The 21,049-nt window shown below is 34.5% G+C and overlaps 3 protein-coding genes across 7 annotated transcripts in view; all 3 read left to right on the top strand.

The window, feature by feature from the left end:
* LOC135671482 (1-aminocyclopropane-1-carboxylate oxidase homolog 3-like) overlaps window positions 1-2,488 on the top strand; it is a 4,721-nt gene extending 2,233 nt beyond the window's left edge. The window contains exon 2 of the mRNA XM_065179637.1: window positions 2,116-2,488. Coding sequence (XP_065035709.1) covers window positions 2,116-2,370 — 255 coding nt within the window. The 3' untranslated portion in view covers window positions 2,371-2,488. The remainder of the gene's footprint in view (window positions 1-2,115) is intronic.
* A 1,592-nt stretch (window positions 2,489-4,080) lies between these two features.
* On the top strand, window positions 4,081-6,158 carry LOC135671353 (secoisolariciresinol dehydrogenase-like). 3 transcript variants are annotated; one of them, XM_065179410.1, is made up of 3 exons: window positions 4,081-4,234; window positions 4,324-4,401; window positions 5,186-6,158. In XM_065179410.1, the coding sequence occupies exons 1-3, from the start codon at window positions 4,215-4,217 to the stop codon at window positions 5,976-5,978; spliced, it is 891 nt and encodes a 296-aa protein (XP_065035482.1). In that variant the 5' UTR covers window positions 4,081-4,214; the 3' UTR covers window positions 5,979-6,158. The 3 variants fall into 3 exon arrangements, with proteins under 3 accessions (XP_065035482.1, XP_065035483.1, XP_065035481.1); XM_065179411.1 differs by having other exon boundaries at window positions 4,082-4,234; window positions 5,189-6,158; XM_065179409.1 differs by lacking the exon at window positions 4,081-4,234 and having other exon boundaries at window positions 4,241-4,401.
* A 3,954-nt stretch (window positions 6,159-10,112) lies between these two features.
* LOC104000074 (vesicle-associated protein 1-2) lies at window positions 10,113-20,092 on the top strand. 3 transcript variants are annotated; one of them, XM_009422013.3, is made up of 9 exons: window positions 10,113-10,245; window positions 10,361-10,427; window positions 11,455-11,525; window positions 12,059-12,140; window positions 16,549-16,664; window positions 16,744-17,070; window positions 17,384-17,446; window positions 18,777-18,854; window positions 19,695-20,092. In XM_009422013.3, the coding sequence occupies exons 2-9, from the start codon at window positions 10,373-10,375 to the stop codon at window positions 19,803-19,805; spliced, it is 903 nt and encodes a 300-aa protein (XP_009420288.2). In that variant the 5' UTR covers window positions 10,113-10,245; window positions 10,361-10,372; the 3' UTR covers window positions 19,806-20,092. The 3 variants fall into 3 exon arrangements, with proteins under 3 accessions (XP_009420288.2, XP_009420289.2, XP_018675430.2); XM_009422014.3 differs by having other exon boundaries at window positions 10,125-10,245; window positions 10,369-10,427; XM_018819885.2 differs by having other exon boundaries at window positions 10,150-10,245; window positions 10,348-10,427.
* Window positions 20,093-21,049: the final 957 nt, after the last annotated feature.

Raw genomic sequence — 21,049 nt, 5'->3', positions numbered from 1 at the left:
TTGTCGAAAGCATATTATCCTTGTCCTTGTCGAAAGCGCTTAAAGCCGTCCGGCAAGAAATCTGTAGATGATACTATCGTTGGCAGGCAGAAAGAAATTGAGGCTGGTTGCTCACCGGTGAAGTAGAAAATGAATCATCTTGAGCGAATTCCCAACAAAAATCTCTCTGCATCTGATTATATCTTTTTTATTTGATGGTCGCCGTGTACACTTAAAATGTTTGGCGATTCTGTAGTTTGACTGCATGATCCTAAAACAGCTCTTCCAGGATAAGCTTCAGTCAATTAGGTTAAATTCTAACTTAAGTCTCTAGACTTGAGTCTTTTAGTTTTCTCATTATGGACTCACTTTAATGTGGTCACCTTTGTTTGGAACCATATAAATTTATACTTTTGCTTTTACTTTGCTGATTCCAAAATGCATGCTTTACTACTTTCATTTTGCCTCAGTATTTCTGCCATGCTGTTGATAGTAATTGCTTGCTTATATTGTGATCAATCGAAAGCATAGAGATTCTGAATCTGTCCTTGTCGAAAGCATATTATCCTTGTCCTTGTCGAAAGCGCTTAAAGCCGTCCGGCAAGAAATCTGTAGATGATACTATCGTTGGCAGGCAGAAAGAAATTGAGGCTGGTTGCTCACCGGTGAAGTAGAAAATGAATCATCTTGAGCGAATTCCCAACAAAAATCTCTCTGCATCTGATTATATCTTTTTTATTTGATGGTCGCCGTGTACACTTAAAATGTTTGGTGATTCTGTAGTTTGACTGCATGATCCTAAAACAGCTCTTCCTGGATAAGCTTCAGTCAATTAGGTTAAATTCTAACTTAAGTCTCTAGACTTTGAGTCTTTTAGTTTTCTCACTATGGACTTACTTTAATGTGGTCACCTTTGTTTGGACCCATATAAATTTATACTTTTGCTTTTACTTTGCTGATTCCAAAATGCATGCTTTACTACTTTCATTTTGCCTCAGTATTTCTGCCACGCTGTTGATAGTAATTGCTTCCTTATATTGTGATCAATCGACCGAAGATACCGGTCTCTAACTGGTCTTTATGCTATTCTGCTGGCTGGCTTGTTTTTAGTCGGCTTGGCTTATTTTGATTCCATATCAAGTGCATTCACCAACAGAGCTGACCATTATATTAGTCAACTTGGATCAAATATATAGGAGCTATCGGCCTGCACATTGCTACATGGTTGTGAGATTTTTGTTTTTGGTACAGCTTTGTTATTACTGATTGGATTCATATACTTCCAATCAGATCAATTTGCACATATGCATTCCCTTCAAAACTTCTATATATTTCACATAATCTTTTTAAATAAGTACCCATTTTCCATTCACTGGATCTTTCTTACTGACTGGTAATTTTCTTTTCATTTTCAAGAAAACTCATAATGAAAAATCTTGGTTGGTTGCTGGATCTTAAGCAGATAATGAGCCAACAACCTTATGTTGTGTAACTTTTCTAGCTCCATATGCATTGTTTGCTTGTGATCACTCTTAATGAACCAACATTGATTTCCATAGACAAAGCCACATCATGGCTGAACGCCATAGCATAAAGCATTAGAGTACCCGCTCATATCCTTCCACAAGTTTGATATGCTCATAATGCCTCAGAATTATTCTGTATCTTCTTCATGATCATGCTAATGATGATGTGGTTTGCTTCAACTTGAGCTTTAGTGCCTCAGGAGTAGCAAGGGGTCATGAATGATGATCTCGTCCCTAAACTTTCTGCTTAGCTGACCATTATCTCCTCTGTAATTACAATCCCTTGATCATCTGAGATCAACCGTGGCAATTTGTATTACCGTAACTGTTCTAATGAAAAGAAAGGTGGAGAGGTCGCACGATATGGCATAAGTAGTGGCAAGAGGAATTTTGTTGTCATTTTTATGGAACCAGATTGCATCCATTTGTAAGATTCTTATTGTTGGATTACATGTATCAGTAAAAGCCTTCCCTTTCTCTCAATTTATATCGGTTTCCTCTGCCTTTTGTTTCGCATGTTCTACAGCAGGATGCCAACTTTTGATGTTCCCAAGTTTTCCATGGAGTTTGTTGCTCATAGATATTTTTTTTTTTTTTCTCTTTTGTGCAGATAATGTCCAATGACGAATACAAGAGTGTGGAACACAGGGTGTTGGCTAATCCACATCAAGAAGCCAGAGTCTCCGTTGCAACCTTCTTCAACCCTGGAAAGCGTGGGGAGTCAGTCTTCTATGGACCTTTACCAGAGCTAGTATCACCGGTGAAACCTGCACGCTACAGGAACTTCACCATGGCAGAGTTCATGGGGACCTTCTTCGGTAAAGAATTAAGCAGTAGATCTTTGATTGATCACTTCAAGTTATAGGCACATCATTGCTGCACTCGGAATAATGATGATATCCCTGAATTTATTGGTATTGTATGTTGTATTGGTCTTCTTCTTGTTTCAGACAGTTTCTTAAAGAATGAATGTTCCTCTCCAATTTATTTTTTTTCTAATTATTTTACACTGATTATTATTTGCTTGCAATGGCTGAGGTGGTTTGCCCATATTACTGGTCATACTACCTACACACTGTTTCGATCCAGGTTTAGATGAACTGCTCACAATCAAGCTATATGTATTTCAACAACTCAAAGGTCGAATGCATATTTTGATGATGCATCGAAAGTTCGAATGTGTATTCTGAATGCATATTTCGATGACACCCAATTGAGAGGTCGAACATCAAACCCCTCGATAGCTCTATGACCTAATGATCCAAAAATGAGGGGGCCAGTGATAGGTAAAGGGTGATACGATAGACACATAATCATGTGGCAACCAATCGACCGTCTGAATCCCATGATTGGCATGCATTGGATACGACAAACACTCAACCAAAAACATCACCTCCAACCATCAACATAACCATTTCATTTCTAGAGTCATCTATAAAAAAGACTCACTCTTAAACATAATTCATGTTAGCATTAACTAATTAGTTCAAACCCCAAAACCAACTTGATCATCTGAGGGATATTTATCGAGAAAACTCCTGATTTAGTTTTTGTGGGTTAGTGTTCTATAAACCGTGACCAAGATTGAAATTGACTTAGAATGGATATCAATTCAATTTGAATCATCATCCCAACTCGAATAAACAACTATGTATCAATTGATCACGAACATTAGAATGTGATGATGATAAATATGGACAACTATGTATCAATTGATCACGAACATTAGAATGTGATGATGATAAATATGAACATTAGAATGTGATCGTGCATCTAAATTACACTAAGAGTTTAATATCCTTTTTTTTTTAATCTTTTGGATGATACTCTAATGATACTTAATGATGATCTAAATAAAAAAGACAATTTCTACTCCCCAATTCTCGTTTTTGCTAATCCTACAAAGGCATCAAAAAGCTCACAAAAAAAAATTAATTAGTCAATTTTTTCAATAGTTTTTTTACTGTAGTTAGATGCCTTATTTTATATTACTTTTACCATGTACCATCCTTTTCTCACAGTTTTGTCTTATAATGTCAGAAATGGTGAACAGATTAAACCAATCTACAATGAGTGAATCAATTCAGAATTAGTGTCTGGTGCTTCTATAAAGGACTAATTCTTATTGGTAATCTCTAACTTCATACAATTATCTTAAGAAATAATAAAATATAATTTTTCTAATACAATCATTCAATTATCTATCCTATTCTTATTTCTCATGATTCCTCAATTATCATTATTTTATGTAACCTATTTGGATCAATCATACCCACAACCATCGATATCGAAACCCTAGTTGCATCGCTTCCTTCCGATAAAAAAATAAAATTATATGAAAAAAATTGGAAGAGTATTAGAATTAAATGACAAGTCGACAACGTTTATATCCCTTTGTAAAAGAATATCCTAGGAATATTAAAATAAAATTATAAATATAAAAGAAGTTTGTAATTTTTTTATTAGGTTTAAATAAAAACCAATAGTGTGGGCTATCAACAGTGGTGATGAGACTTGTTGGGCTGCATTTTCCATGCTGCTGTCATTGTTTGTCTCTCTCCAACCCTCCCTTCTCCATCAGTGGTCCTCACTCCAACTTGTTCCTTGTCTCCTCTCTTTGTTTGACTCCATCAGATATCCTTCGGAAGTAAATCTAGATCGAGCTTCTTATCTCTTTTGGTAGAAGAAACAAGAGAAGAAACTAAGAAGATGATCATATCTACTTTTGTGTATATTCTTCTTCATCTCGCCACGACTTCGATCCGAGATAGAATGATGTGAAAGAGAGAATGATGTGTTCTCTGGTTATGGTTTTCAGGTGCAAAAGGATTTGGGCGATGAGAGGTGGTGTCAGCCATCTGCAGCAACAGCACTACTTCTCCACACAGCCTGCAAGGTATGATTTCCTGCTAAACCATCTCTTGTTCTTGTTCTTCTCTTGGAATTGTGTAATGGTGGCTCAGATTTGGCAACTAAAAGGTGGCTGGTTTTGTCCCAGACACATCCACAAGAGTGTGAACTACATAAATTGCTAGTAACTAGTTAGACAAAACCTTTATGTTTGTTTGATGTCAATGATTAGATAGATAGGTAGAAATATCATTGTTTGACATGAACTCATCAAACATGGTTAAGAGAGAGAAAGGAACTGTCTTCATCTTGTTTAGTGGGCAAAGAAACCTTTGATGTGCCTATGTAGCAAGCAGATTCTTGGTCTAACTTAATCTTCTTTCCTACTTTTTCACTGCTTTTCTCCATTGGGCTTAGGGATGATATCTCAATGTAAAAAAATATTTGAATGATAAATATCTTTATATATATATATATATATATATGTGTGTGTGTATGTGTACGCGCGCATGTTATGTGGTTGAGGATGAAAGTTGAATAAGAAAAAACGTGTGAAGTTGGATATGATCTCTTATCCACGTCAAAAGAAATGATATCAAAGTAACTAAAAGATGTTTAATTTTATTTTCTATTAGTAAGTATTATAAAGATGAAATATGATGTGATGTTGCTTATGAACGCTTATCATTTGCTGCTGTTGGATAGATCTTAGTACGTCACCGATCATTTGCTTTCAATTTTGTGAGAATAATTCTCAAGTTATATTTGTCTCTGGAAGAACAAAAACCAATCTCAAACTCTTTAAACCCATACCAAGTTATGACCGTTAGCAGGTTAGCCGGCAAAGTTGCAGTCATTACCGGAGCCGCCAGCGGCATCGGCAAAGCGAGCGCAGCTGAGTTCATCCGCCACGGCGCAAAAGTCATCCTAGCCGACGTCCACCACGAGCTCGGCAAAGCCACCGCTGACGAGCTCGGCCCCGCCGCTACCTTCGTCGGCTGCGATGTCAGCCAGGAGCCCCACGTCGCCGCCGCCGTCGACCTCGCGGTCGCCAAGCATGGCCATCTCGACATCATGTTCAACAACGCCGGCGTCGCCGGATCCCTTGCCATGTCCATCACCGACCTCGACCTCGCCGACTTCGACCGCACCATGGCCATCAACGCCCGGTCGGTGGTGGCGGGGATCAAGCACGCCGCTCGCGTGATGGTCCCGCGCCGCGCCGGGTGCATTCTGTGTACCGCGAGCATCGCCGGGGTGCTCGGCGGGATAACGCCGCTCGTCTACTCAGTGTCGAAGGCGGCGGTGCTGGGGGCGGCGAGGTCGGCGGCGGCGGAGCTCAGCAAGCACGGGGTCAGGGTAAACTGCATCTCGCCGCATGCGCTGCCGACGCCGTTCGGGATCAACGCCGTGAAGAAGATGACGGCGGAGGTAGACGTTCGGCGGGTGAAGGAGATGATCGAGGCCACGGGGGAGTTGGAGGGGACGAAGTGCGAGGTGGAGGACGCGGTGAATGCGGCGGTGTATTTGGCTTCGGATGAGGCCAAGTACATCAGCGGACACAATCTAGTGGTGGATGGTGGCTTCACTGCGTGCAAATATTTGCGATTTCCGCCACCCTGAGTAGATTCCTGGAATCCAGGCGAAGACGTACTGTGTTCTCTCAGGATCGGTGAATGATCGTGCAACTCGCCATGAAATTGTTCTTACTTAGCCTTAAAGAGGCATTGCATAAGGCCTATGTGAACTTAAAACTGAGTCCAAATTTTATAGCTATGAATGCACAAAGACTGCATTAATATACATATCTTTCAATATTTAATATACATGAAATATATATATATATATATATATATATATTAAATATTTAATTTTAAATTAATTATTATTAAATATATTAATCATAATATTAAAGATCTTAATTAATCTCTAATTAAAGAAAGAGAATACATATCTCTTGATTAAAATGTTCTTATCTTTTCGATCTCGATTTAATTTAAAAATTATTATTTTATAGAGTTTAGGAGAGTATAGATGTGAGAAAAAATTAGTTTGAGATTGTTTAAGAGAGTCTAAGATGAAATAGGGAAGATGATGAGTTTGAAAACCCATGAGAAAAGATACAATCAATTTTGACCGTTACCGACTCTAAATTTTATGGCTATGAATGCGCATTGCATGAAGGCCTATATGACCTCCAAATGATAGTATTATAGTAATACTTATTCAGGCACCACATACATTTCATCATTCTTATAGTTACCTATGCAGCCACCACATATCTTTCAATATTTAATATACATGAAATATATATATATATATATATATATATATATATATATATATTAATTAATTAATTATTAAATATATTAATCATAATATTAAAGGTCTTAATTACTCTCTAATTAAAGAAAGAAAATATATATCTCTTGATTAAAATGTTCTTCCTCTTAATATTTTCGATCTCGATTTAATTAAAAAATTATTATTTTATAAAATTTAGGAGAGTACGGATGTGAGAAAAAATTAGTTTGAGATAGTTTAAGAGAGTCTAAGATGAAATAGGGAAGATGATGAATTTGAAAACGCATGAGAAAAGATACAATCAATTTTGACCATTACCGACTCTAAATTTTGTGGCTATGAATGAAGACCTCCAAATGATAGTAATACTTATGCAGCCACCACATACATTTCATCATTCTTATAGTTACTTATGTAGCCACCACATATCTTTCAATATTTAATATGTATGAAATATAATATTAAATATTTTAATTTTAAATTAAGTAATATTAAATATACTAATCATAATATTAAAGATCTTAATTATTCTCTGATTAAATAAAGAGAATATTAAAAGGTTCTTTCTTCTTAATTTTTTTTAAATTAGCCTCAATTTAATTTATAAATTATTGTTTTATAAAATATAGGAGAGTGCAAATATGAGAAAAAAAATGAGTTTGAGAGTGAAACATGGGAGAGGATGAGTTAAAAAACCCATGAGAAAAGGCTCCAAGAATTAATTTGACTGCTGGAACACTATTATAGATTTGTAACAATCGATTTTGATCATTATTACCGAGCTATATCGAGTGATAATGATCGAAATTTCAATCGTTATCGCCTGATATAAGATAATGTTGAGTGTTCCACCCGATAGTGAGTAATTCACGTACTGATATATTGTTGGATTGATATATACTGCCCGTATCAGATGATATTATTTAAAATTTAAAATTCTATTATAAATGCATCAGATGATGAAGAGGCGTATAATAAAGAGAAAAGAAGAACAAGAGAAGAAGAGATAAAACAACATGGAAGATAAAAAAGAGGTGTAAGAAAGATTAAAGAAAACCAAAAAATTGTAAGAGAAGAGAATATTCAAGATTTCCAATAAATCTTCTAATAATTAGCTAAACTTTTTAGTTATAATTTGATTTGGATAAAGATGATATTTTTGATTTAAACTCATCATACAATCTCACTTACGTATCTCAACATTTAGTATAACACTTCTCTTTGATTTTTATTCTTATTTAATTTTTCATTACTCTATCATTCATATACATGTGGTTTAAAACTTAAATCTTTTTATTTTAATTATATTTAAACTTATTCAAGCATTAAGATTCGTTAAGATCGATTACAATTCAATTGTCACTTTTAGTCACTATATGTATACTTATTACCATAACTTAATCTCATATTTAAGTCCACTAACATACCTTGGTTTCTTGCGCTATGCTTAACATAAACATTAATGTTTATGCATGTTCGACTAATATTTCATAGAATACTGAGAATGATATTTTTGAAAAATATGTTCTTTAGTATTAAAAGTCAAAAACATGAATATATTATTTATCATATTTATAAAGCATACACATCACAAATTATATCATGAAACGATAAAAATATATACATATTATTTATACTTTTGTTAGCATACTAATTATAATTCAACGTGTGTGAGACTTAGACACTACATAAAAGAAAGATAAACTATATCATCCTAATCAACATCTGCACCTACTAGCACAAACCTCTATAGAGATCATCACGTGAGTTGAAGTTTTCACGAGAGGGAAAAGACTAGGTTCTTGAATAATCATCAAAACTATAGAAGGGTTTGTGCTGGAGGTATCAAGGGTCAGAAAGTGCTGAGTCCAGGTCAGAGAACTCTCACTAGACTATTCGAGATAACGTTCTTACAACATGCAAACTCTTCTTCTAAAGTCAAAATATTATAGATAATATCGACGATAGTTGGATTAATCAAACATTGTTTAAACCCACGTGTGCAAGATCTTCAGGTGTGATTAAAAGGGTCTTAGAAGGTCGACTTGGTATCGACTTATAAGAAAATCAAGATCGACATGGTTTTGTGATGTGGTCCCTTTGGTACTCATAATTTGAAAATTAACACTTATGACTTAGATTATGAATTGAAACATGCACATTAGTTGTCTCAATTCCATAAATCTGTGATCAATCATTCTATTAATCAGATTTCATTATGTCACTAAATTTATAACCAATACCCACATAAACCTAATCCAAATCTATGATGTGTTGGTTGTGCCAAGAATTCACATCCAATCCTGTGGAAAGTAAAAACTTCCATGTCTTCACCTACCCATTCATTCCTGTCTTATTAAGAAATATATATATGTCTTGTATTCCTACCTATCCACAACAAACCATACCTATCCACAAACCAACAATTCTTTGTATTGCTTAAAATATTTGAACTCATTATAAAAATACTATATATATCATATAAGAATCATAAATATTTTTTGTTCATAAGGATATATAAGCAAGGTTTATAAATATTTTTCTAATTTATTTTTCTCTATTATAGTGTTTTGTAATAAAGTTACAGTATTTTTGAAAATATATTAAAAACATTGTAACCATGTCGAAAAATATTGTAACTTATAGAGAAGTCAAATTATTTGAATGTTTATTTTCTTAAATAAGAAACCATACCTATTTAAGATCTTTCTTAATATATCTTTGAGTTTATTTTTCTCATGTTATAATGTTTTATAATAGGGTTACAGTGTTTTTGAAAATATATCATTCCAATATGGTTATAATGTTTTTGACATATTTTTAAAAATATCACAATCAAAACATTGTAAAAGAGGAAAATGAGCTGAAAACATATTAGAATAATATTTTATATATCCTTATGAAAAATATTAGAAAATATTTATGTATAGGAATCAACCTAAAAAAAATAATAAAAAAATTATAGGATACAATAGAAATATTGTAATAAATGGAAATCGATCTAATTCGAGAGATTGATTCATCCTGTAGATCGGTTTATAGAATAAATAAATAAATAAATAATTTACTGTCAAATCAACAATATAATCAAAATTAGATGGAGAAAGAAAGAAAGAAAGAAAAGATTATTAGAAAAACCTGAAAAGGGTCATATACAGTAAAAAAAGGTCTAAATAAGGCCTTTTTCGAAAAATCTCCTCATGTTAAAAGGTCGCGAGATTTTGCGCGTTTCGAGAAGCAAAAAGCCTTTAACGTCAAATCCAACTGCCTGACCACAAACAGCAGCGTAAGAGCTTCTCGAACCGTAATTCAACACGTCATCAACAAGGTCCCACCACTAGTGGATTCAAACGAGCCACCTTTGACACGTTCTCCTATTGCAAGAAATCGACGACACAGCAGATCCTCTCTCTGCCGTCTTAAAGAGGTCACACCAAAAGTTGTCCGGCAACCGTTCATCAACTCTTTTATCTTTTACTCCATCTTTGGCTATCGACTTGAATGCTATCCGTATACTTTTGAAGGGATCTGAGAGGCGAATTCGCCGTCTTTCGACGCGACCCAAAAGTCCAACCGGCGATCACCGGTAGGTTTTCTTCCCGACACTTGTTTTTCTCTCTTTTCCATCTCGATCTCTCGATCTTTGTGGCTTTTGGTCTTGAACTAATTCTTTTTTTCCTATTTCTGGATCGTCGTCGGAGGACGAAAGCGCGATGGGGTTGGGTCAAGTGCTTGTGGAAATCCAACCTCAGGAACTTAAGTTCGCATGTAAGCCTCGACGCAAACATTTGCTGCTTGATGTTCTTGATCGGGGGATAGGTCTAAACGTATCGATTTCGTTTCGTAGGATCATTTTTATATGTTTAAATTGTGCTATGAGATTGATGAGTTGTCAAAGTGGATTGTGTGGATGACCATCTAGTCCGGCGAATTTGCTGATAATGCTAGTAGTGTTTCTTGTCAAAAGACGACCTTTTCCCCCATTCAGCTTTCAGTTTTCTTTTCAGCATGAGAAGTTGTTAATTGGATTGCGGAAAGATGATGGATCGGCAGGACAAGTTAAGGGAATCATGCTGTGACGCAAATAAGCACGTTACCGGGATTTCTTTATTATTTTTTTTCTCATTTTGTGTGCTATTTTTGTAATTGCATGGGTTTCTTGGTGTTCATGGATTTAAGATACAGGATTTCTTTTTTTTTTTATTATTTTCTCATTTTGTGTGCTATTTTTGGGTTTCTTGGTGTTCATTGGTTTAAGATACAGATCATTTCTACCTTCGTACGGTGGTGATATGTTATACATCAAATATAAGATTGTGGTGTGCACTGACACTTGTATCATACTAGGATTCAATATCATGACAGTCATAGATGCTACCGATTTCAAATTTTAGCAAGAATAGTTATCTATCTTACTCTCTTTTTTGTTTTGTCCTTTTTTTTTATTGTTTTATTGACATGTTTATGTATTCGTTCGCTGGCTTTGATATGTTTTATATCAATTCCTACTATCATTCTTGCTTAGTTCTTTCTGTAAGCACGTTGGCTTCAATTCATATGCACATTTTATATCAATTCCTACTATCATTCCTTCTTAGTCGTTTTTGTAATTACTGTGGCTTCAGTTCATATATACATTTTATATCCGGGATATTTGAGTGCATGTGTTGTATAAAGCTTCAGATTCCTATTTTTTTAATGTTAATGTCAAAGTTATTCTAAAATCTAAAGTTAACAAATCTGTTTGATCTTTTATGTTGATACTAGCATAATGCACCTTCTTTGTCCATTCTAGTTGAGTTGAAGAAGCAGATCTCATGTACCGTTCAACTTGTCAACAAGTCCGCAGATTATGTTGCTTACAAGGTTAGTGCTTCTCCCCAACTGTGTACCTCCTATTTAGATGTAATCTTTAGAGATGGGATGACCAAAAGCTGTGTTCTGGACCTCTCAAATGGTCTCATGGAAGTTTCATACTTCACATAGCTTCTCTAATATGCCGTTAATTAAATATCTGTGTTAGACTGATTGCTTTGTCAGTTATTCTCAAAAGAGAACTTTACGTTTACATTCTTGCATGTTTTCTCACACCAAAGTATTACTAATTAGCCTGTTCTCAGTTCCCACTTGTTGCCTTGCTGTTTTCTATTAGCTTTGGGTACCTATATCTGCTATCGTTACTAACTTTGCTAAGAATCCCATACTTGAGGTTAATGTTCCTAGTCATTTTGTAGTTATCTTTGGATACCGACATGAAAAACATATGTTAGAAATGGTCTAATGAGTTTTTGTTTGGAGCTACTTATAATTATGAACATTGTCTCTCCATTACGGCATTTCCATTTTATTTATAAATGGTTCATCATAGTAACTGATTCAACTGTATCTATATTGGTTAGGTTAAAACTACATCTCCCAAGAGATACTGTGTGCGACCAAATACAGGCATCATTCTACCTAGATCAACATGTGACTTTACAGGTCTGCTATCTCACTTTTGTTTGAACAGTGTAACTATGTTCTTTTTTGTTTTTGTGCTTTAAATTTGCTAGTAAGCAATTACGATACATTCGCAAAAGAAAAAAGATGCCTTGGGAAAAGGGTGGATCCAATTGGATATTGTAATCACTAATCATCATTATCAGTCAAACCTTTTTCCCGTCAAGACAGGGTCAGCTTGGAGAACTTTCATTAGTCATCAATCCTATATCAACTTTAAGTGGACAATATTCATGAAAAGTTTGACATCAGTTTTCATCAACAAGTGGGCTACATTCCTAGCTAATCAAAATCAAGGAAATTTAGGGATTGATATAGAGCGTGGTGGCATGTGGCTCAAAGGTGTTGTTTTATACTTTTCAGCTATTATGCATGTAGGAATCAGGATTGTCTTATGTGCTGCACCTTTGAGCTAGTTGGCCAATGGTTTGATACTTATTGTCAATACAATGCAACAACAAAGCTTTAGCCATAAAGTCCCAATTGTCTGGGGTCGGCTACATGGATCTTTTGCCACTATTGACCTCTATAAGAAATCATATTCTTGGTTAAATTCAAGAGTATATAAATCTTTATTTATAGTTTCTAATAAAGTCATTTTAAGTCTCTCTACCTCTTCTTTTACAACTAATTTTAAAAGTTTCATATCTTTCAACTACCATATCTGTAGGTATTCTTAGCACATGTCCATATTATCTTAAACGATTCTTTGTAATGTTATCTTATCTTCTATTGAAAATACATCTAATTATTCATGAATAGAACATTTCTTTTACTATCATTCCTAATAGCTTTACATATGTACCTCAACATTCTCATCTTAACATATACATTTTGCATATGTTGTTTTTTAACTGCCCAATACCCAAATTCATAAAGTATCCCTAATCATATATAATTTTCGTTTTAATATGAGAAATGTCTAGTGATCGTACAAAATTTCTTGATATAATATTTTTATCTATCTCTCCATTTTGTTGAATAATTGATCTAGATACCTAGATTTTTTTATTTAATGAAATTTCTTATTTTACTTAACTATATATCCTTAGATCCTTAGCGAAGAGAATATGACTAATGCTTTTAACTTTAGAACTTAACTACACGTATGACTTTTTACATATCTCTCAATGACGGCAAAAGATTTTAGTATTGCTCGATAAAAGTGAAACTAGTTAGATGGAACACATGAAATAAGAAAAGCTAGCTTTGATGTTTTTGTTTTACTGGTGCAGCCTAGATTTGACATGTGTGAGTGCATAGCAAGATCTGTGCTTGGTGGAAGGAAAATTGGCCTCTTGAGCTAGATCTTTTGGTTTGCTTTGATGCAAACGGGTGTATTTTGTTGCTATCATTATCAAGTTTTAAGCTTTTTCTTGGGAAAAAAAAATCTGTGCTCAGTGCCCAACACAATTCTGTAATTCATGTTTAGGACTTGTGTAATGAATTGAATTATTGAAGTATGTTAATAAAAAAAATTTAAGAATATATGAAAGCGGAAAAAAGGTGGCCAAAAGTTGAATCGAAGAGGGCAAATTTGATAAAACATGCTCAATTTATAGAACACTCAATTCATAATAATGAAAATACAAGTGGTGCAAATTCAAATGCACACCAGGCTTGAGGAGAGAGAGAGACATTTTTTTCTTGTAAAGTTAATTCACTAATTCTGAATTCCAGGTATCGCCAAAAACATTAGGTTTGCAGCAATTTGTGGTTTGGTGGATCTTGTATGGTCAAAAATAATTGTGGCAGGGATTTTGGGGATTTAGAGATACATAATGATGGAATTATGTTGGTAGGATAACTGGGGATGAGAGAAGAGGATGATAGGAAATGGTCGACTTATTGTACTCTTAAGTCCTCTTAACTTTGTGAGAAGGTTGTGGTTCCGCACCACTTGCACGATAATCAAGACAAATAAACTGTGTATCTTTTTCTTCTTTAGGGAAGAAAATCTTCTAGATTTAAAGGATGTACCCAGTGCATGAGGCTTCCGTTGATACAAGGTCTCGGGAGGGTCAATGTACGCAGTTTTACCTTTAAATATTTAAATATTATTTGTTAAGATAAATCTAAAAGAAGAAAATCTTTTAGATTTATCTTACCAAATAATCTTTGTTTTTTATAATATATCCGATTCATATATTTCTATCTTTGTATAATGATGAAATTTTTTATAAAATGGAATTTCCAATCAAGCTTTGTAAACTTAATTAAACTCAGTTTATTTTTTCATCTTTTTCTTCATTCGACTTCCTTCTTTTCTTATCCTTAATCAATCTAGGGAACTAAACCAAAAACTTAGTCAATATTGCCAACATATTTTTTTTTACAGAAATCACCTCTAAAGTACTAAAATTATTCCAAAGAAACAGAAAAAGATAACTATACTATTTGAAAGCATGTTGGTTGAATCTGAATACAAATATATCAACAATCCAAAGGGATTTGAGTTGGCCCTTTATCTTTCCACGCCTAGCGTAGATTTACAAATTGTTGATTTCCATCAGGAGGATGCTATGTTAGGTACTCTGCCTTGTGAAGACATTAAACGGAATGGAGAAGAGAAATGTAGTGGGGATAAGAAATATGGATATGCGGCCATCAATATAAACCTAAGCTTCCTTTTTACTTTTTTTTTTAGTTTAAGAATCAACATTTAATATGATAAGAGTTCTATAAAAAATTTCCTACATAGATAGTCAACCTTTTGATTTATGAAGACAAAGAGAACAATTAATGCCCTTTTGCATCAAGGATATGGATGGTAACCCTAAGTAACATATTTTTTTGTTAAGAAATAAGAGTCAACTACCAGTTGGATGATTTCCTTGTTATTAAATTCAAGATTTTTCTCCATTCGAAGGTTATAATGAATAATCACTCTTTCCTCCCTCAGTATATGTTAATGTATCAACTGACTGATATTTTGATATGATACTTACGGCCAACTTTTTTTATATTCTGATTCCTATGAACAGCATAAGAATCTGACGTTTTGATGATCCAATTTATGAAGTAATGGATAATTTAATTTATGCCAATTTCATGCTTGTACAATGGGCTTTCAACTTCTTGGTGCAATTATCTAGGACTCTTCTATCGACTTAATGGGATGTTATTCTAATTTGATTCCTCAAGAAACTCATATTGAGCTTAAAATTGGGTTCAATTACTAGATAAAATTGGTTTCATCATAGGCTTGATTCTCAATAGCAAGGTTCGTTGTACCGTATCATACCGGCGTTTCGACCCGGGTTCGGTATGGTACGGTACCGGTGTATCGGGCGGTACATCAGGGCGTATCGAGCGGTACGCCCTGGTGTACCGAATAATTTTTTATTTTTATACTGTAGCAGTACTACAGTATAGTACTGTATCACTGTAGCAGTACCGGGCGGTCCGTATACCGGTAACCTGTCGGACCGGTACATACCGCCCGGTACGGGCGGTACGCTTCGGCACGGCAGACCTTGCTCGATAGTCCTATTTAAAGATAAAATTTGAGATTGATTCTACTATAACAAAACACTTGGCATGCTAAGGTTTGTGACTACAATTTCAAGGAAGTAGGAGCTTTAACTGTTGAAGCATTATGAAGATAAATTCCAACTTGAATGTCTACATTTAACAAGCATTGTTAAATTTTGTCTAACAAATTTGACAGAAATATAAAACTATAGAGTCAGATTGTTTTTTCAGGAATAGTTTTTGAGTGTATGAATTTTGAGAAGAAGTGAAAGAATTGGAAGTAGAGCTCCCTGCAAGGGTGGAATTACATGCATAAAAAACTCAGAGAACATTCCTAGTGTCATACACAGAGACTTCTCGTGCCGTAACTGTGACAGCAAACCACTTAAATAATGCCTAGTGGATGTTTTTTTCAGAGTACATCATAAGGACTTTTTTTTGTTTCTGGTTATATATTTTCTTATTTTTCCTTAAAATTATAGTTAACAATAAAAGAATGATATGAATATGCCCATAGGATGTTTTTAAAATGGCTCAATTAAAAACAACTTATTTTCTTTTATGGAAAAATCTGTTACACAAGTTCTTGCAGTAGTTGAAACGTCTCATGTATCGGACAGATTTTATGTTATTTTGCCTAATAACTCTAAATAATTGACATTATTTTTAGTTTGCACCATGAGTTACTTCCATTTATACAATGAATCAGTGTAATAACATATGATGGGCTAGTTGTTTGATGATTTACGATTATTGTACATTGATGGAGGAGAATTTTAGGCCTTAGTAGTTAACACTGAAGTGAAATAAATGAATTGTGTAACGAATCATGTTAATTTTATGTTAGCTTCTCTATTGCATATCGGTGGGCCTATATTCTTTTGTTTATTTACATGATTATGCAATTCCATTTTAGTTACCATGCAAGCACCAAAGGAAGTTCCACCAGATATGCAATTAAAAGACAAGTTTCTGGTTCAGAGCACTGTTGTTCCTTATGGTACTACAGATGAGGATATTATGCCAAGTTTTGTAAGTATACATTATAGTTTTTCCTTTGAATATGTAGTATGTTATGTATGTTTTGATATTCTCCTTTTTGGTTCAACAGTTCTCTAAAGAAAATGGTAGATATATCCAAGAGAACAAATTGAGAGTTGTCCTTGCAAGCCCTCCACATTCTCCAGTGGTAGAACCAATCAATGGGGTGAGACAGGAGCCAGCTTTAGAAAATCCTGATTCAGCTGAGACTTGCATCTTTGATGATGGTGCTCTGCAGCACGAATTGGCTAATGAAGTTCCTATTTTGAGAAAGACTTCTGTTTTGCACAATGGGGCTCCAAAACATGAGGCCATTCATGAAAATCCTTTGTTGGAAAAGGCTTGTATTTCAAGTAATCAAGCATTGAATGAAGTGCCTGACATTATCTCTTCTCCAGTAATATCTCCTTCCTAGTCTAATTTATGTCTTTGTTTCTGGTTTTTTCCATAGAAGTTTACTTTGGCCAATAAGAACACATTTGTGTTCATTCACATCAAGTTGTTAGAATTTGGATCTCCTATGTGTCATAAGTTTGTAAACATGTGTGGTTGTCGTAAAAGAAACACAGTGACAGCATAATGTTTTTCTATTTGTTAAGATCAGCCTTGATACTATCTACATTTTCAATGTTCAGATGATATTTCTATGCATGATATCCCCATGTTGCTTTATCTAATTCAGCTGGTTAACCTTGCTTATGCTTATGTAGGTCGCTAAAGACATTGATGACTTAAAGTTCAAGCTCAACAATCTTGAAGTGAAACTAAATGAGGTTAGTTAATTTCAATATAGCTGTTTGCATTTATTTGATGCCACAACTCTAATGTTATTTGTAATTTTTTTCATCTCATCAAGTAGCTATCCTTTGGTATTAGGATATATTCTTTATGCCCTATGATAACGTTCACTTGTGATGTAGGACAAGTTTGTGACAAGCAAAGAATGTGTATTCTTTTTTATCTGAGGATAGAGGAAAGCAAAGAGAGAGAAAGGAAAAGATAGTTTAAAAACAAATAACTACTCGACTTACTTCCAACTCAAGAAATAGCTCCTAACTCAAGAAATAGCTCCTAGGGTATGCACACCTAGTCATGTCTTACATGTTGGACAATATAATTACACCATCAAGAATTGATATGTGACATCATACCGCTAGCACCTATTGTGGGAAAAGGATTGATTTTCAGTTTTAATTTTTGCCCTCTTTTTATTGACCCCAATTATAGGAAAAATAAAATAAAATTCAGAGCTAAAAAAGGATTATAATATTATGAAAGCTAATTGGTCATCTACTCTCTCCTTCTGGGAAGAAAATTTTCCTGATTTGTTTTAGCAAATGATCTTTCGTTTGGATAATATATCCAATTTATAGACTTTTATATTTGTAGTATGATGACAACTCCTTATAGAGATGGAATCTTCCATTACAACTTGTAATCTTTAATTAAACCAAGTTTTGATTTCTTCCATCTTTTTGTTCATTTGCTATCTTTTTTTTTTTTTTCTCTCCAGTAATCTAGGAAAATAAAGTAGAATATTGGAAATGTCACCATGTGGCAGCTTATGATTTTTACAAAGTGCCCTAAATTAATAAAATTTATTCAAATGAGAAATAAGTAAAACAAGATCCTACATCATTGTCTCATGACATGATTTAACAAGCTTGCTTCCACATAAAATGGCAAATTTTTGGCTTTCAATGTTTGTTACTCTGGCAGTTGTGAACACTCAGTAAGTGATCCTACACAGTGGAAATATCATTATGTTCTGATAAAATACTGTCCCCAATTTTTGGTTATTCCAGAGAACCCGAGTTTTCCACCAATGCAGGATCTGGATTTTTAATAAGTAGTCAAATTATTTGCAGAAGATGTGTTCATTTTGTAGAGCCATAAATTATGTGTAGAAATTCATTGTGGTTAGTGTATTTATTGTGCTCATTCATGAATTTAAAGCATGCCTTTTGTATAGGCCCAACTTTTACAGTCAATATTCTTTTTTCTATTAGCATTAGAAACTAATAGAACTGAGGTTAAATTTCATATTCTAGGAAATGCGTTCTGACCATAAATTGTGTAAACTAAGGTATGGACCTTTTGCAGGCTGAGAAGACAATTATGAGTCTGAAGAAAGAGAATAATGCAACCTTGCAAGAGGGAGAGAAATTGCAGCAAGAAATTGTGAGTGTAATCTTTTCTGTAAATGACTTTACTACTATGCTATTACAAACATTTTATATAGAGGGAGATGGAACTTCAATCAGGGTCTGCCGTACCGAACTATACCGCCCGGTACGGGCGGTACGTACCGGTCCGAAAGGTTGTCGGTACGCGGACCGTCTGTTACCGGTCTGAGTGCACTGTAGCACTGTAATAGTACTACAGTACTCGGCACACCTGGGTGTACCTCTTGGTATACCGTACCGTACCGGTACCGAGCCCAGGTCGAAATACCGGTATGGTACGGTATTGCGAACCTTGACTTCAATATCGTGCATCATTTGCTTAGATATTTGCGGGCAAGCCAACTTTTTTTTTCTGCTGCAAAACTTCTCATACACTATATGATCTTTATAAATGTACATCTGTATTGGCTCCTACTCAACCACTCTTATTAAGAGCCAATAACTGGTTGCAACAGAGAACCTCTCTTCTGTAGGTCTTCTCCAATGTTTGCATTTGGGTGGATCACCTATGCATTCTTTATCTGCTTCTCTTCTATTACTAAAATTATTTTGGTAGACCATGCTTTTTCAGCTGCAGTAAATCTTCATATTAAACGAATGATGACGGGAGGCATGAATATAATGTCATTTGTTTGAAATTGGCTTCTTCATAAGCTATATGTGTAAAATGCACAATGTCATTTGTTTTCTTGGAGAACCCCTTGAGAATTTGGTAGTTTTAGTAGCTGTTGATCAGCAACAATGAGTGGTCATCTAATTTCATCATGCTATGTGTTATAATTGATTGTTACCAGTCTTTAGTCTACTCTCTAACAGTGCCATTTTCTTTGTTCAGGCTTTGCTGAGACTGAAGAGTTCTGCTAGAGTTCAGGCTGGTTTCCCATTTTTGTTTGTGGTCTTCATAGCATTTGTCGGCATGACACTTGGATATCTTTGGCACTCCTGAAGCTCATCTCAAAGCTTGATCCTGCATCGGTAGCATCGGACCATAATTCATAGAAGTTGTCACAGCTGTCTCCATTGTGAAAAATTCACATATTTCATATACAAGTCTTCTGATAGTTCTTACCCATGTCCAAGAGTATGACTTCATGCATGTAAAATGGCGAATTTTATACCGTGTATAGGTTGTCTTACCATTCATACTAGCCTGCTATGCATTTTATGCCTCTTACAGTGTTAATAATTCTGTGTGTAAAGACACTTTGTATGTGGGATCAGGGTTTATCTCGAGACACTCTTGCAAACATATGCTGAATTTTGTACCCTTGGCAACTACAATCTGAGACCCACCGAACCTGGTTGAACTGTGACAGAAGATTTCATTATCCGCAGAGCTGACATATAATTCTGCTGATCTGTTGTTCAGAAAACCCAGTCCAATTCAAGGTATATGCATTGTGGAGTTAACCATTATCCTTTATTTTATGAAAATGAATAAAACCACTGTAGCTTATTATTACAACATTGCAAGTTACTGTTCTGCATGTCATCAAGTGGAGTTCAGTGAGCCATGATACAGAGATAACCTGATTGAAACAAATTAGCTTAGAACATCACGCAGATTGTTCATTGTTGACATTCTTCTATATCCTAAACTTCCAGGTTTTTCCTATTTTACAAGACTTTGCTGGATTTTCTTAAATGACTTACCTTATGCTTGTAAGTTTATCTTGTGCAAAAATCAGTAGTGCAGAATACATTTATTTTTTTCTGTCAGCTATAGAGAAAATATGCCATGCTACTTACTGAATTTAGTCCAAGTACTGATATGAGAGGTGAAGAACACATCCATGTTCAAGTAAGTACTGCTTGTATACATCATTAAATGAATGGTCTCTCACCAGTATTATCAATTAGTACTCTATTGGCGTATGTCTAGTCTAGGGCTAATTACATGTTATCCATTGTAGTGAACTACTTTTAGGATCCTTATACTTACGAAGATGAAATATTTAAATTTAATTTATTTCTCCTTATGTCGTCGATTTTGTTGACGGAAATAATGCATATGTCGGCACATATACACTAAAATAGGATTAAAAACCTTCGAATACACAGAGAAAATGTGAAGCAATTGAATAGTATTATCTAACTTCGTTTCCCAACAAAATCTCTTTCTATCTTTTCTATTTTTTTTCTTTGGATGGTGAGAATTATATTATAAAATTATCTTTTTAATCATGTTTT

This window comes from Musa acuminata, unplaced genomic scaffold (genome assembly GCF_036884655.1).
Source record: "Musa acuminata AAA Group cultivar baxijiao unplaced genomic scaffold, Cavendish_Baxijiao_AAA HiC_scaffold_1139, whole genome shotgun sequence".
NCBI classification, from domain to species: domain Eukaryota; kingdom Viridiplantae; phylum Streptophyta; class Magnoliopsida; order Zingiberales; family Musaceae; genus Musa; species Musa acuminata.
The sequence above is the reverse complement of the archived record's forward strand: the minus strand, read 5'-3'. Positions and strand labels throughout refer to the sequence as shown.

Excerpts from the sequence above, each read along its gene's own strand:
- LOC135671353 (XM_065179409.1), top strand. The coding sequence starts at position 4,295 with ATGATGTGTTCTCTGGTTATGGTTTTCAGGTGCAAAAGGATTTGGGCG. Across the intron at positions 4,402-5,185 it reads TTCTCCACACAGCCTGCAAG|CAGGTTAGCCGGCAAAGTTG; the intron begins GTATGATTTCCT and ends TATGACCGTTAG.
- LOC104000074 (XM_009422013.3), top strand. The coding sequence starts at position 10,373 with ATGGGGTTGGGTCAAGTGCTTGTGGAAATCCAACCTCAGGAACTTAAG. Across the intron at positions 10,428-11,454 it reads TCAGGAACTTAAGTTCGCAT|TTGAGTTGAAGAAGCAGATC; the intron begins GTAAGCCTCGAC and ends TGTCCATTCTAG. Across the intron at positions 17,071-17,383 it reads CTGACATTATCTCTTCTCCA|GTCGCTAAAGACATTGATGA; the intron begins GTAATATCTCCT and ends ATGCTTATGTAG.